Source organism: Filicampus tigris, chromosome 2, assembly GCF_054856515.1.
Source record: "Filicampus tigris isolate MCC_2025a chromosome 2, RoL_Ftig_1.0, whole genome shotgun sequence".
In the NCBI taxonomy this organism is placed as follows: domain Eukaryota; kingdom Metazoa; phylum Chordata; class Actinopteri; order Syngnathiformes; family Syngnathidae; genus Filicampus; species Filicampus tigris.
In genome coordinates, this window is record NC_141218.1 from 730375 (window position 1) to 746229 (window position 15855).

The 15855-nt window shown below is 46.5% G+C and overlaps 2 protein-coding genes across 3 annotated transcripts; one reads left to right on the top strand and one right to left on the bottom strand.

The window, feature by feature from the left end:
- Positions 1-1332: 1332 nt before the first annotated feature.
- On the top strand, positions 1333-4680 carry LOC147150709 (palmitoyltransferase ZDHHC3). The gene is made up of 9 exons (XM_086024389.1): positions 1333-1487; positions 1671-1759; positions 1835-1908; positions 1998-2110; positions 2774-2835; positions 2907-3027; positions 3122-3194; positions 3281-3449; positions 4479-4680. Exons 1-9 carry the CDS (start codon positions 1363-1365, stop codon positions 4568-4570), a joined length of 918 nt encoding a protein of 305 aa, XP_085880515.1. The 5' UTR covers positions 1333-1362; the 3' UTR covers positions 4571-4680.
- A 368-nt stretch (positions 4681-5048) lies between these two features.
- tbc1d19 (TBC1 domain family, member 19) lies at positions 5049-14811 on the bottom strand. 2 transcript variants are annotated; one of them, XM_086024381.1, is made up of 21 exons: positions 14603-14811; positions 14436-14508; positions 14293-14338; positions 13554-13632; positions 13377-13451; positions 12578-12641; positions 11956-12002; positions 11775-11885; positions 11614-11686; positions 10515-10553; positions 10273-10385; positions 8974-9027; positions 8840-8902; positions 8691-8775; positions 8575-8619; positions 7535-7567; positions 7354-7463; positions 7188-7279; positions 6159-6274; positions 6018-6088; positions 5049-5523 (listed from the first exon to the last, which is right to left on the bottom strand). In XM_086024381.1, exons 1-21 carry the CDS (start codon positions 14696-14698, stop codon positions 5455-5457), a joined length of 1554 nt encoding a protein of 517 aa, XP_085880507.1. In that variant the 5' UTR covers positions 14699-14811; the 3' UTR covers positions 5049-5454. The 2 variants fall into 2 exon arrangements, with proteins under 2 accessions (XP_085880507.1, XP_085880506.1); XM_086024380.1 differs by having other exon boundaries at positions 8974-9048.
- Positions 14812-15855: the final 1044 nt, after the last annotated feature.

The following is a 15855-nucleotide window of genomic DNA, read 5'->3' on the forward strand; positions in this document are numbered from 1 at the left end:
TGAGATCACAAAACCATAAAAAGGGCCATAGTACTTTGAGGTTTTTATACCTTTTTGAGGGACTGACTATTAATTGAAAATCAACAGGTATTTTTTCCTGAAATAACACGAGGCCGCATTTGTTAGGTATCAGGAACATGCTCGCTCTGGCTAACGAGCTTGTTTCCCCCAATCGGTGTCAAAATGTCGACGAATTTGTCTCATTTAAATCTGTCGTTATCTATTGTGAAAACCATTAACTGGAGTGTGTTATTTTAAACAATGCCTCAAAGTGACACAAAATACCACGCAAATATGCTCTCCCAACTGTTGAGATGAGGCGCTACTAGCTACGTCAAGCTAATTAGCGCCAAGGCCGCGGAGGCTTTCAAATTGCCATGTTGTTGTTTTTGCAGTTTCAATGTTTGAGCTTAGACTCCAGAACCGGACCATTGAAAGGTTCGGTGGTGTTGCCCCCCGCTCAGGTTCATCTGTTCAGTGGCCAACATTCCTCCCCGGTGGAAAGGCACCGCAGCAGCAGAGACGGACTCTTCGCGGCAGCCAAGCTGTCCACGGCGTGCATTGGCGGTGCTCCCACGGGGACCTGAACTCAGCGGAGTGTGTTTCTCGGGACTTTTTTTTTTTTCCTTCGCCTTCTAATTTTGGCTCTAAATCATTCCCGAGATAACCTTCCGTAGGTTGCTGAAAGCCCGAGAAAGAAAACAGCAAACGCTGAGAACGGAAGGTGACAACAAGTTAGGGTTAGAACCACACTCCGCAAAGCGGGTTGCGTTGGGGGCGGAGTATTTATAGAGGCAAACGGTTCTGACGTCATCAGCATGCACCCTGAACCGGTATTTTTTTTCCAAAACTTTATTAGCATCAGTATTGTTTACTATGCCTAGATACTTATTTCACATAAATTACTCACAATAGTCAATACAAATGGAATAGTCAGTCAATATAAAGACAAAGCTCAACATTAACGGATTGCGTTCTTTTTAGGACTCAAACGATGCAAACGAACAGTTTGAGCAGTCACAATGAACGTACCGTAAAACAAGTTTGATTACGTTATCGTTAGCATGACGTGCATTATCATCACTTTCTCTACATTGTTATTAGGCTATATTTATAATTGTTATCTGATTATCATTCATGAATGTAAGCAACAATGCTACTCCGATTATTCAAATGAACTATTTAAGTTGCGTCTCTCAAGCATTAATTTAACTGATTTTCATAAATCCGTTTTACCTTTACGTGGTTCAGCGGTTAACATAGTAATTGTTTTTTAAATTGCATTTTTATTGGTCCTCTTCGTGACTTCCTCGACTGACGTCACACGGAAAAGGCCCACGCTTGGGCGGAGCCTTCCCGAAGATGGCGTCGCTGCGCTGCCGGCGGGACCCGTGCGGCGTCGTGTGTCTGATTTTGACGTACTTCAGCGTCTTCTACGCGGACTACGTGGTGGTGCAGTACGTCCTCATCCCCGCATACTCGGGCAGGTGAGTGGCGAGCTAAATTAGGGGGCGACGGAAGGGGGAAGGCGCCCGTGACGTCACGGGCGCCTGTCATGATGCTTTTGTCGCTCTCGAATCTGCTGAGTGACGGAGTTTGGTGACGTCACTGTTCGTCTTGTATCAGTTTGTGTTCTAAGCAGTTGCTTGGTTGTGGTGCCTTTCCAACAGCGTTTGGTGCAGCCTGCACGGGTCCGCCTTCAACGTCATCCTGCTGCTCCTGCTCGCCTGCCACTCCAAGGCGGTCTTCTCGGACCCAGGTCGGTGACGTCACGACGCCACGCCACAAGCACGTCATCCGGCCGACTCAGTGCGCCTCGTGTTTGTTCCCACAGGTGTGGTGCCGCTGCCAGACACGGCGCTCGACTTCTCCGACCTCCGCTCGCAGTCGTCGCGGATGAGCGACCGGGTAACTGCGTAACTGTGCGGTGGTGGACACGATCATCGTGTTTGCGTTTTGCTCCGCGCTGACGTGCGTGTCACGGTGCGCCCGTGCAGGGCTGCGAGGGCTGGACGGTGTGCAGCCGCTGTGAAACGTACAGACCGCCGCGGGCGCATCACTGCCGCGTGTGCCAAAGATGTATACGCCGCATGGACCATCACTGCCCGTGGTGAGGCAAGAAGCGATCACACCGCACATTTGTGTGCCTTATTGTTGTCTGTGTTTACTGATTTATCACCGCGATTCTAATAGTTCGGAATTTTGCATTATAATTACATTTTACTTCAATGATGACTTTTGCTTTTTAAATTCACTTTTTTTTTTTTTTTTACAGGGTTTGTTTTTTTGTTTAAAGATGGGTGAGCACCGATACCGGCTATCGGTATCGGTATCGGGCCGACACTCAATTTATTATAAGGTCACAGATAAGCCCCCAAAAAATCTGACATTGAGTAAATCCTCATTGGCAGTAATGGCAGCTAATGGGCGGGCCTGGAAAAATCAGGGTGGGCCTGAATGTTTCTCTCACTGAGCGCAATCCTCCTGTACCGACGCATCGTACATTCAAATAAAATGACAAACTGAATAATACGAAGTTCAGATCTTCCTTTGACGACCACGATTATGTCATTATAAATATTCAATAAAAAAATCACAACGAAACACAAATTCAAAAATAATTGAATCGTCATTTACACAAAATGTAAAAGTATCTTTTTTTTTTTTCATGAATCTCACTGGGTGGGCAGTCTACACAAACCAAACTTCCACAACTTCTCATCTTCAAGCGAGTTTAAAAAAAAAAAAAAAAAAATGTTTTTATCTTTGACAGGATCAATAACTGCGTGGGAGAACTGAACCAGAAATATTTCATCCAGTTCCTCTTCTACACGGGTGAGCGCTCACACACACACCTGCACGCACGGCGCCTGAGCTGCGGCTCACGCGACTCGATGCATCGGCAGGCGTGGCCAGCGTGTACGCCACGCTGCTGGTGGTGTCGGCCTGGGTGTGGCGCATCCGCAGCGAGAGGGACGCCCGCGCTGAGGCGCAGGCGGAGGACGCGCCCGCCAAGCACCTGATTGTGTGAGTCCCGTCCCAAGTGCACGGCGCACCGGCAGACCGGCAGACCGGCAGATTGGCGGCCGCCGGCGTTCCTGACCTCTTTTGTCTTCTCCAGCGCGCATTACATCATCCTGCTGGTGGAATCGGTGCTCTTTGGCGTCTTCGTCCTGGTCATCTTTTACGATCAGGTGCTCCAGCTGGTGGAAATCATATAGTCAATACAGATGAGCGTTTTTTTTTTTTTTTTAATCGCGCCATTTTGTCTGCCCGCCAGCTGGCGTCCATCATCGCCGACGAGACGCCCATCGAGCAGATGAGGAGCAGGCTGCTGCTGCTGAAGGAACGAGGCTCGTCCTCGTCCTCGTCCTCGGCCTCGCCGCCGCACCACGCCACGCGCAAGCCCAAGCCCAAGATGGCGCTGCTACGAGAGGTTTTTGGGCGAGGTGAGATCGTGTTAGCGATGAACGATTTGAAAAAACAATCGCTTTGCAATTTATTCCCCCCACACCCCCACTATTGCGATTTAAAGCAGCACTGGGCAGGAAATCTTAATACATTTTTTTCACAACTCTTTTGATGAAAACATTGACTTACAAGTAGTTAAATGGGACTTTTGCCATGCCCTTGGGGGGGGGGGGGGGGGGCTGTATCGTTTTTACTGGCACTAAGCAACTTGGATGGAAGCAACTCTGGCACACAGAAACAATACACATGTCCTTGAATTGCTTTACGGCATACTCACTTCCTCCTTTCGCTATTAGAAGGAACTCGAACGTCGACACGCCATCGCTGCTGTCGTGGCAGAAGCCCCAAAACAAACAAAAAATCAAAGTACAGTGGTACCTCTACTTACGAAATGAATTGGTTCTGGAGAAAGAAATTTCTTGGGTAGAACATTTTGTAAGTAGAGACGCGTTTTAAGAATAAAAATGATGGTCATTTACCTTTTAATTGCTTTTTTCCTCTTTGGTTCATGTTCTCTCTCCGAAGTGGATTTTGCCCGGCGCTTTGTAAAACAACTAATTTCATAACATGGCGCCTGTCGATACATTACGCTCATATTCTTTGGCGAGATCAACCAATTCGCTTGCTTTGGAATTTCTTTCGTAACAAGAGGCACTATTTTCCTGTTGAGGTGTTTGGTAACTTGAACGTTTCGTATGAAGAGATGTTCGTAAGCAGAGGTACCGCTGTAGTGTTTAAACCAAATGAGATGCATGACCTCATCGCTATTCATCTTTCACACAGCCGCTGGAAATAGAAATGTCATTCAGTCCAACTTGCGGGCCGGCGAGAGCTCAGGATTTCACGCCACCACAGGGAATGTGGTTGACTTTTGTCAAAACACTACCGCTTTCGTCCACATGGCGCCGCCATAATCAACAAAAACTGACATGCCACAGTGTTGCTTTAACATGCCATTCTTTTTTTCTAAGGCCTCTGCCGATGTATTTTTTTTTTCTCAATTTCAGGTTCCATGTTGTGCTGGCTCCTCCCACTCTACTCGGGCGGCCCGTCGGCGGGCGGCGTCGCCTACTCGGCCCTGCCGGACTACGACGTCTGACCTCGGGAGTTGTCGCCGGACTCGTTGGCTGCTCCCGACCGACTCCCCAGGGTTCTTTGCAACCTCCTTTACTGAGCCGTCGGATCGCACTGAAAAAACGCACACTGAGATTCCTTTTTCGTGTGTCTTTATTTATTTATGCTTTTTCTGGTTACTGACTTGAACTGTGTTGCGCGCAGCATTGTGTAAAACTTTTTTTTTACGATAAAAAGCGTTTGTAGATGAATTCTTCACTTCTGCTACCGGTGGGAAGCATCTTGGTGGCCACATCCACTTTTTATACCGATGAGGCAAGAGGACCTTCCGCGACATTTGAAACGTGACATTTTCTACATTTTAACCAACCGGAAAAAAACGCGCGCAATTTTCCAGAGGACGCTTTCTTTGGGCGGTCTTGTTCCTCAACTTGTGTGCTTTTACAAAGTGGACATTGTTTTATTTATTCCTGCAACTTTGAAATACACACAGTACATTGAAGTGACTGGGCGTGTATGACTTGTTTTATTTATTGACTTTTGGCCACAAAGCTGTAAAAAAATAATAACAAAGTGCGCTTCAATGAAGGAAAATAAACAACTTAAAAAGTGATTCACTGCAATCTATTATAAGTGAAGGACATTCTACTGAAATGAATGTAAACAGTTCTCAAAGATGACATGCAAATGCATTGCACTAAAAAGTTCAATCCAAATGAATCGTGCTCAAATGTGATGGATTAAAAACACCGTTTCAGCCATCGAAATCTTACGCACAGGTCGAACGAACGTTTCAATTGTTGGTCTGCAGGCCTCACTTTGAGAATCCCGACTCGAGGATACAAGTCACCAATTTCAGCCACATGACCACGAAGGATTGACTTGCTTGTTGCGAGCCGCGATGCTCGGCTAGATGGCAAACAGGAAGATCTGGACGAGCGGCATGACTTTGAGGGTTGAAAGATCGGCAAGGACCGCCTGCAGGGGGACCAGATGAGCAAACGGCTACTGCATGTGCATCGTTATGGCACATTCCACAATTGGAGGACATTTTGCAGTAGCGGCAGAGAAACTCAAAAAAAACATTCTTAAACATTCTTGCAACGAATTGAAGAATAAATATCTGGGGCATATGATTTCATAGATATCTCTTCCTTGTATTTATAAAAACACTACATTTTGTGTTAACCAAAGCCTTTTTTCGAAAGGGAAAAATAGTGAGCAACATGACTCGGCGGAGATGACATTTTTCAACACTTTCAGCCGCAGCGGATGATGTCATTCAAACCAATTCAACCCTGTGGCTCACATGTCGATCGTGGTGCTTGAGGAATCAAAACATGGCTGTTTACAATTGGTCTTTCTTTAAAACAGAACAAAATAGAAAGTAATGGGTTCCAAAAAGAGCCTCAATTGCCCAATGACCCCTTGTGCCAAACAAGGGAGGTGGGAATGTACGGCGCGGCGCGTACCTCGGCCGAAGCCAGTGACGTCACTTCCATCAGGTTGTCGGCGCGAAAGGCGAAGATGGCGGCTGCCAGAACTGGAAGGCGTTCATATGACAGATGACGTCCAGAAAGCCAGCGCCCAAAAACAGCGTTTACAAACCTCACCTGCGACCGGTTCCAGGGAGTCATAGCCCAGGATTCGGTCCCAAAGGAAAAGCAGCTGGTCGGTGCACAGATAACCCGAAAAAGCCCGAACCATCCACTTAAAGGCGATGCGCAACCTGCCGAGAAAGAGAGAGAAAAATAAATAAATAAATAAATAAACAGGCTGGACCCAATGTGATGTTTTTGTAATGAGAAGAAATAGCCACAAGGTGGCAGCGCAAGATCACAGTGCAGTACAGCAGCTGTAAGCCTCAAAAAAAGCGCTTGAGTCATCAAGTGGTTGATTTATTGTCAACAGTAATAGATGTTAAGAAAATAAACAATTGGACACATTTGGTTATATATGAACCGTAAAACGAGCTCCGATTATTTTCTTAAAAAAAATAATAAAAGCATGAAAAGCGCAAATTAGTTTGACAAAATAATCCTTTTTTTAAATGGCCAAATCGTAAAATGCAATCAAATAAATGAGTATGGATTATGTTATTAAAATACACAATTCTATGTAAAATGGAACACAACTTTTAAAATAACCTATTGAATAAATGCTTAGTTACAATTTCAAAATTTACAGAAATTTACAAATTTTAATGAGTGTTGTTTTTTATTTGACATACAATGCAAATATTTTTTTAATTCCAAATGATTATTAAATAAAACAATTATAAACAGAGGTGTGGAATATCATTTCATTAAAATAAAGCAATATGAAATATTTTAAAATAAACCATTTAAAATCAATGACTAATTGCTAGTCTTTAAAGATGAAAATAAAACAAATTGAATGGCTTTTTCATCATACGAGGCAACAATTTTACATAAAATACAGAAACATTAAATATCACATTTGACATGTTTATTGCTATGTTAAAAAAATATATAATCTATCATACCGAAATCACGAAGAAACACATTTTAAAATAACTCGCAGTCTATTGTATTGTTGTTGGGTTTTTTTTAACCCCACCTCCCCATCACCTGTTTTTTCTGCCAAGAGTCAATTCCACCGTGAAGTGAGGAACAACTTACGGCTGAGCTCCGATCTGCCGAAGGTGGTAGAAGAGCTGCGGCAGGTGCGTTTGCAGCAGCCGCTCAAAAAGTAGACACAGAGACACGATACCCTGCGGGACGCCAGACGGCAGTCAGCGGAGAGAACCTAGCGCGGACGCGGGGGCCGGCGGCGGCGCCTTCTTACCGAGCGCGCCGAGGACACGGAGTGCAGCCGGAAGAAGTAGCGGGTGTACATCTCCCTGAAGACGTTGTACAGCTTGGACGGTTCGTTGTACAGGAAGCACAGCGGCGCCACTGGAATGATGCGCCGGCTTCGTTTACGGAGCTTCCGTCTGGTGACAGTCAGCGACGGCCCTTTGACTCACCGTACATTGAGAAGCCGTGGAAGGGGACGACGCCTGTTGCAACACAACGGCTGCTTTAGAATGATTTGGAAATTTAATATACAGAAATGTTTTGCCCTTTCAGGTTAGTCTTGTGTTAAAATGAAGGAAAATGAACACTGACTAACTGATTAAAGACTATTTACCGAGCAGTCTTTTAAAAGGGAAGTCAAGCCAAACTGATTTTTGTCCAGTCCAGGATCTGTTCTGTGCAGGCCCACTAGTTGAGACAAGGCATTCTGGGAATTCTTGCATTTGTGCAATAAGAGTTCATTGACTCCTTTTTAGCCATCTCAGGCGCGGCGGCCATGGAAGTGGCAAAATGGCCGCCCCCAGAGATGGACAAAAATGTTGCTGCTTTTTGCACAAAGGCAATATTCATCAGAATGCCTCGTTTCAACCGGTGGGCTTGCATAGAACACATTCTGGAAAAAAATTGCTTCGGCTCGACTTCCCCCTCAAGCACTCACGACGAAATGACTAACATGAAAAACTGTTTCCATTTACAAAATAAAATAAAACCGAAAATGCATTTGGAAAAGAAAAAAAAACCCTAACCTTTATCAAACTAACTATGATTATAGTGAAAATGCCCTTCATTTGTCAATGAATATCATACATTTATTTTAAATGTGTTTATTTTGGATTTGCGGTTTGTCCGTTCACAAGCAGGAAGGTCAAACAGCAGCGGAGCGACCCGAGGGCTCGAGTCAGGATTCTCCTTATTGCGTTTGCCTTTGGAAACGGTGCTTTTTATGTGTGCTGACACCAGGGCTACTCTATTATTTATTGTCCTAAAAATAAAATACAAGAAAAAAAGATGAGCTTGAAAGAAGCGATGGCATATTGAATCGCAATGGCAAGACCGAGAACAAAAATTGCAATTCCTCTACATTGTATTTCCAAATTGTGCAGCCCCATGTTAAAGTGTGGGGAAAAATGCGTAAAATGTCTCGTTTAAAGGCCACATTTGCATCCCGACGGCTGAATTTGACCTCGAGAAAGGCCAGATGGCGGCTCACCGTTGGGAGGATAAAAAACGGCGTAGTCCTCGTCCCCTTCTTTCCCTGCGAGACAAGACACTTAGGACACACTTGCGCCAAGGTGGGTGCGCGCGCGCACGCACGCACGCACGCACCTTGGATGTACGACTTGGGTGGCGTGGCGCTGTTGTACTTGAAGTGCGCCAGGACGGCGGCGTCCCGCGAGAAACACAGCAAGACCTGAAGAGGGATTCGGAGGCGTCACGGGCCGAGTGAGGCGGAGGAGGCGAGGGGACGCAAATACCTGGTAGAGGAAGTCTTCGAAGACAAAGTAGTAGTCGTCGTTACTGGCGGTCAGCTTGACGTCCTGCGAGGAAGGCGCCCGGCCGGGCTGGTCACTCTCTGCCGGCCGTCCGGGTGAGCGGAAGCTCGGCTTACCTTGTAGATCAGGTTGTCCACCAGCAGGTCGTGTTGGAGGACTCCCGCCTTCAGCTGCTCAAAATGCATCACATCCTGAAACGGAGGCAGGAACAACGCGCGCACGGGAACCAGGGCAAATCGGGGCTCGGATTTTCTTGATCGCGTGCACATAAGTCGAGGGCGGAAGAAGGGCGGCCCGCGAGCTTACGCTGACGTGATCGCGACGCGCATTTCTTTGCATTCTTGGTGGAACCCCACGCTTGTTTGGTGCAATTTGGTGAAGTTGTCGGATTGAAAGCTTCAAAGAAGGGATGGACTGATTACCGGCCCTGACAACATTTGCCATTTGAAGCAGAGTGGCCTGTTTTTTTTTAATTCGGATCAATTTAAAAGGGATCCTTTGGTGCTGCATCAGATCCAAAATGCTGGGAACTTCCCGCACACTGCCTTTTGGGGTTTTTTTTAAACTTATAACCAACATTCACATTTCAGTAATATTGGAATTTACTGTCGAAAACCTCGGGCAGCTAGTGTTCCTTTAACTTGCTGCTGAGCCTGTGAGCTCGCTGCTCTGTCTGTTTGAATTTGAAATGGTCAAAGAAAATCCTTGAACAAGTTGATAATCTGGCCCTGCTGACAAGCGACTCTTTGTATCCAAACAACAGGATCCGGGGGAGGAGGACAACGTTGCGCCAACGCCGCTTGGCCTTTGTCCCGCCCGCCGGGCAGGCAGGCGGGCTCGCATGTCGGCGGGACGTGACGGACGGCGCTTCCGGCAACGCGTCTCCACTCTGGAGCACCTCCGCTTGGACGTGCGGCGTGATGAATTTGCCGGCGCCGCGATAAAACTGTCCCCCTGCCAGGTGATGGATGCGCGCGGCGGAAGTGCCACAGCCAAAGTTCAGCTGCGTTTTGGAGGCGACGACGACGACGACGACGCAAGGATCTCATCCGCTTCAATAAATAGAGCGGGATCCAAATGTCTGACGTGTTCCAGACTCTCCGGCTGGCATTCATCTTTTGACTTTTATCGCCACACGGGAAGCTGGATGTCGTGTTTGGGCTAAGCGCGCTTTGATTGACAGCGGCCGCGTAAACACCCAAACGGCGCAGCTGGAGGACGGCGCTGGACTGGCCGCGGCGGCGTCAAGCGCGCGCTTGTGGGGCCAAATGGCCAAAAAAGGAGCAGTTGCAGAACAAAAACAAAACTCTTTTGGGAATCACCGCAGCTGCTTGAAGACAAACACAGACGGCGGGTGCGCTCCGTCTGTCTGTCCGTGCGTGCGTGCGTGCGTGTCAAGCGCATCGGTTTCCAACCTGCGGCCGGTTGACGGAATTCAGGATGAGGGCCCAGAGGTCGGCCCGCAGCCCGGTGGGGCAGCCCCGCCGGCTGTACTGCTGCGCCGCCGCGCTCTCCTGCTGGCCCAGCACTGCGCCGACGCCACAGGACGACAGGACGGCGGAGATGACCAGGACGACAGGAAGACAGGACGAGATGACGAGAGGCGGCGGCACGCGGGCGGCACGCGGGCGGCACGCGGGCGGCCAAGCTCTCTTACCCTTCTTTCCCATGTCAATGTAGTCGTTTTCAAACACGTCTGCAAAGTAGTAGAAAGCACTCGTTAGTCTTGAGGGCGTTACGGGAGCAGCGGGAAAAAGTTACACTGCCGCAAGATGGCAGCAAAGCACGACATGAAGCGCCTCAACTGGCTTCAACATAGCTCCCAAGCAACAATGTGCTACAAGCAAGTCAAAGTTGAATTGCTTTGACTTGCTTGAGCACAAAAACAGCAAGTGAGTTTTTCCGCAAATAAAGCATCGCCCCGCCCCCCAAAAAAGCCAATTGATGATTTTGTGAATAATGCACCATTGTGCTTGTATTTCCTCCATATTTTGAGTGTCTTGATCTTTTTCTTTTGTTGAAATGATGACTTTATAAGACCATCATTTACCAGGTTTGTGAAATTGAGGTCAGGAGTTGGAGTCAAAACAAGCTGTGTTTTTCTGTTCATGTAAAGAAGCGTCTTCTTTCTGCACCGTTTTTATGGCCGTTGGATTAGGGAGATTTAAAAAAAAATTTTTTTTTATATAAAATGTGTTTGGATGGTTGATCGTGTTCATCCCGCTTGGATGAGGTTCATCACTAACTAAGTTGTCCGCTCACCACTGTGAATGATACTTTGGGGTGGGATGGCGGCTGCGGCCACTCATTTATTTAGAAGCATTTATTGATCAGGCCATGTTGTCCCTTCTACCTTCATTTCCGGGTGCCTCGATTGCTCTGACCAACGCTGAATCCTATTCTCTTTGATCACAAGAGTATTTGTTGCTTTCGGTCGTCGAAGTTCGCAGGGAGTTGGCTAAAAGCGCTTTTGTTTACTCTGCGCCTTCAGCATGGAAAACGCGACAAAAAAGGCTGGAAGCTTTCAGCCGCTTTGATTTCTTTTAAATGATTTCTTGCAACACCTTTAAATCCAAACTGAATTTCTGAGACAAATTCCACTTGTTTTCCTTAATGCGTTTGTAAAATGCCGCGTTCAATATGTATTTCATGTTTGTCTGTTGCTGCCTCTTGACCAGGACTACCTCGAAAACAGCTTTTTCATCTCACCGGGTCTGTTGTGGTTAATTCAAGATTCAATAAAAAATTGTCCGTGCCTGGATGGATGTGCGCATTGTCGTCGATCCCCAGCTGCCCGGTGGCCAGGCTCAGCTCGGCGAAAGCGCCTCTCTGAGGAACAAAAAAATAAAAAATAATAAGCCATGAAAAGCGCGAATCAAAGACGGCAAAGTCAAGCGTGAAGAGGGAGCAGCGCTACCAGCTGCGCGATGTCCTTGACGTCGAGGGGCACCTGGATGAGGCCCCAGTGGCTCCTGGCGCCCGCGTCCTCACCGCTGTCGTGGTTGGGGCTCCTCAGGGCCACCACCACCTGCGCGCAAGCCGTCACATCAAGCGCGCCGCACTCCACCAGCGGCGGCCGCCCCGCGCCGCGCACTCACCTCCAGGAAGTCTTTGGGGGCGTAGACGGGCCTGAAGCGACTCAAGTCTGCGAGCGCAAAAGAGGCACAATTTTGTGGAGCACAAAGTACGACGTGACAGAGTGCTATTCCTTGTTCAAAAATAAAAACACAACAACACAGTACAATTTCTCTCGTCAAATTAAGGTGAGGAGGAAAGTAGTTTACACTCGGAGTGCACATTTCTGCCAGCTATCGGCCACCGTGCACTTCAACAACGACTTCGGGGAGCAGAGCAGCAAGACGGACGGACGGACGGACGGCGGCACGCTGCGACCTTCCGTCCGACATTGCAGCCGGCCTGTAAATTCAAGTGCGCCGTCACGGTCGGGAGGCGCACGTCACCGCTTGGGCTGAAGGGGGGTGGGGGTGGGGGTGGTGGTGGTGGGGGGGATCCACGGCGGTCTGGACAGCTTCTCCATCTGCCGTGTTTACAGCCCCAAGTCCTAAATGTTATTATAAAAGGCCGTGCTGGGAAAGTACTCCAAGTGCAAGCTCAACCAAGAGTTACGATTCAAACGGCGCGTATATGACAAAACGTTCCGCGTCCATAAAAACACAGCGTGGCGGGAGGGCATTCTTTGATTTTATTTCTTTTAAATACCTGGTTCGTCCGTGCCCATCTCGTTCCATTTGTTGCTCAGCTCCCGCTGCTCGGCCGCCGGCCTCTGCGGCACAAACACCACAAAGTCTCACGAGGGTTACACACTAGCATGAAGCACAAGTAGACGAAAGCCAGACTGATTCATCGGCAGACTTTATGGGCCGGTATTAGGCTTTTTCATATACCTATATATATAAAAAAAAAAAAATAGGTGAGGTTCGTATTCATGCTCAGTATGCATTGTACTTTGTTTTAAAATTTGCTCCCATTTCAGTCAAACTCTCTCTTTTCACATCATACGTATATGTCAAATACTGTCAAAGATTTGCTAATTTTTGACATGTGAAAAAAGGCGTTTTTATTTTGAAATCACCACTTTTTGAGAATAACGGAGTGAAATGCAATTCAAGGGCATCGCGCATTAATCACGTTTGGCCACTAACTTGACTCATTATGATGATTATGTACGGCAGACATTTATAGCTTATATGTGAAGCTAAATTCATCACATCATTCTTATTTGCATGTTTTCTATTTGGAAAATCCTCTCTGTCATAAAAGTTAAACAAATACTAAAATGGTCAAATGTGCTGCCTGTAATTCATGTCTTTGTTTTTGTGAAAAAGAAGTGATTTCATTCCTTAAACATTCTTTTAAAAATAATTATGCAATTAATCAGCTATCGGAATCTTTTCCTGCCAAATATTGAAAATGGGCATCGAGCCCCAACAATGACACCTGATGTCGACCTAAAGGTAGCAGACCGAGCTGACTGCATGCATGTTTTTTTTTTATTTACCATTCGGGCCAGAGGCACTCCCAGCTCGGTGCTCATGCTGTTCAGGCTTTTCAAGATGCGCCTCTCCCAGCTGGCCTGCGACACACGCGCGCACACGCACACGCACAATTCACACGAGACTGGAAGGGCAAACGCCACGGAGGCGAAAGCGGCACTGATGAGCGCCAAGAGGCTGACCTGGGCCTTGCGCATGTAGACCAACGGCTCTTTCAGGCGCTCCGGGGGGGCCGCCGGGAGGCTCTGGGCCAGTCGCCCGCTGGAAATAAACGCAAAGGAGTTTATTTTCCCCCGCAAAAAAATTCATAGTCCAAACAGGTGGGTGGTCATGACTGACGTGCCCTTGAGACTAAATAAACCTCATTGAAGTACATCTAAACAGCTGTAAGAGCATGCGAGGGCTGAGTGATGAGGATGGGGTGGAGGTGGCGGGGAAGGGGGGGGGGATAGCTGAGTGTTCTCATCTGGAGAAAACGGAACACTTGTTTTGCTGCAGCCTCTGTCACTAACATAACAAAACAATGAAGCATTTTTTTTAGGGCGGGGTGGGGACATTTTTGGGGACATCCTGTAACCTCCTCTCCACCCACAAACTATCAACAATGAGCAAATATTTTAAGCCTTTTTCATAACACACGACTAAGCTTTTTTCGCTATTTGGCTGTAAATCTGAACAGTCAGGAGAATCGTCTTCATCCTTGAAAAGTGGCAGCGCACTTTTATACTACTTAAAAATACAGAAAAAGTACAGGTCAGAAATAGCCTTTGAAAACATTGGTATTGCATCATACTGTATTTTTGAGCCTTTTAAGCCTTCACCCTAACCTCGAAACGGCAACGTAAACCAAGGCCCTCTTGTTATTTTTTGATGTTGGGTGCAAATTACTGCTTGCGTGATTACTAACTTGTATTTACTTACACGTGCAATTCTCGATGTACTGCATTCTGGAGTTTTCTTTCCCAGCCTGTCCACCACCACCACCACCACAACCACAACAACAACAACAACAACAACGTGAATGCAAAACGCCATGTTGCTTTTATTATCTCGAACTGTCGCACCTGATGTTCTGAGGAAATTCCGCACGTCGTCCTTCAGAGAGTCCAGTTGGATGTCTGGTTGATGTAAACACTCCTGCAAACAGTACGAGAAGAGAGGCTGGCTGGAGGACGTTGGTTTTGGGTTGGCTTTAGGGGGTGAGCCTAAATGCTAATGCTTGCATACTCACTCGAGCTTCTCGCTCCATTTGAGCGTGTAAATGGCTTCCTTTCAGCCGTCGGACGAGCTGAGCAATGGTCAGTGACAACTCGGCGCCTTCGTCCATGTTTGCTTGACCGAGCGGCGTCGCTAGAACGAAAAAGACGTTTGAATGGCAACAACAGAGCCAACCCGGCCGGAAGTAAAAGCTGCTGCGGCTGCTACGGCAAGTGCGCTGGGACAAACCATTAGCATAATACGACGTTGCCGGAGGTTTGCTGGTTTGCTGCTTTACTGGGCAAGGGAACCAACTTGTCGCTTATTTGTTGCCATCAACACATTACTATGCACAAAGTCATTCAGTCGTTTTCTTTATCTTTTATTCTCAAAGTTTTTCCATTTCGTCGTAGGGCTAACAAAACAGTATTGTGTGGGCGTGGCGAACCGCTCGAAAAAACAACTGATGTGTAAAATAATGTAATTTTTTTTTATTAACTACAACTTTTATTCTACATTTTATGTTTTTCATCATGTTGACCGTTGTTTCGTACTGGTGGTTTGTTATTGTTGGCTCTTGGGATGAGTTCAGGATCTTGTCTTTGTCAATGTGGATTTATAACGATGGTATGTATCGGGTTAGGTATTTATTGTTTTATACTATCACTATCTAATGGTTCATTATCATTATTGCTATTATTATCTTTAGCATTTTTTTTTTTACCGTGGATGAATAATAGATACAGTAATTTATTTTATTTGTATCTTATTTTATCGTCATCGTCATCGTAATTATTTGGGTTTTTTTTCTGTCTCATGTTCAAATAAACATGAATTCATTCATGGGCCAAAATACTTTTTTTTTTAAAATGAACTCATGTAATGGAGGAAGGAAAGAGGACCGTTTTACCGAAGGGAGAAGGAAGACCAAAGAAAGGAAACGTAGAAGAGAATGGAGAAAAGAAAAGTAGGAAGAATGAGAGAAGGAAAAATGATAATGGGGGAAAGGTAAAAAAGGGAGGAAATGTGAAAGAAGTAAGAATGTAAATAAAGAGGAAAGGAATGATGGAAGGGAGGGTGGAAGAAAATAAAAGATAAAGTCAGATGGAAAGTCGAATGGTGGTTAAAAAAAGCATTTAGAAAAATAGGCGGAAGGTGAAGAAAGGATGAAAGTACAATATGTAAAAAATGCATGTAAGAAAGAAAGGAAAAACGTGTATGAAAGAAAGGTGGGTAGAAAGTGGGGAGTAGGGAGGATGGAATGATGGTATGGAAGGAAGGACGGTA

What these genes read in the sequence shown, in the direction of transcription:
- LOC147150709 (XM_086024389.1), top strand. Translation starts at nt 1,363, where the DNA reads ATGGCGTCGCTGCGCTGCCGGCGGGACCCGTGCGGCGTCGTGTGTCTG. An exon ending in ATCCCCGCATACTCGGGCAG is followed by an intron (nt 1,488 to 1,670) that starts GTGAGTGGCGAG and finishes CCTTTCCAACAG; the next exon opens with CGTTTGGTGCAGCCTGCACG. An exon ending in TGGTCATCTTTTACGATCAG is followed by an intron (nt 3,195 to 3,280) that starts GTGCTCCAGCTG and finishes TCTGCCCGCCAG; the next exon opens with CTGGCGTCCATCATCGCCGA.
- tbc1d19 (XM_086024380.1), bottom strand. Translation starts at nt 14,698, where the DNA reads ATGGACGAAGGCGCCGAGTTGTCACTGACCATTGCTCAGCTCGTCCGA. An exon ending in GAATTTCCTCAGAACATCAG is followed by an intron (nt 14,339 to 14,435) that starts GTGCGACAGTTC and finishes GGTGGTGGACAG; the next exon opens with GCTGGGAAAGAAAACTCCAG. An exon ending in CGTCACTGGCTTCGGCCGAG is followed by an intron (nt 5,524 to 6,017) that starts GTACGCGCCGCG and finishes GTCCCCCTGCAG; the next exon opens with GCGGTCCTTGCCGATCTTTC.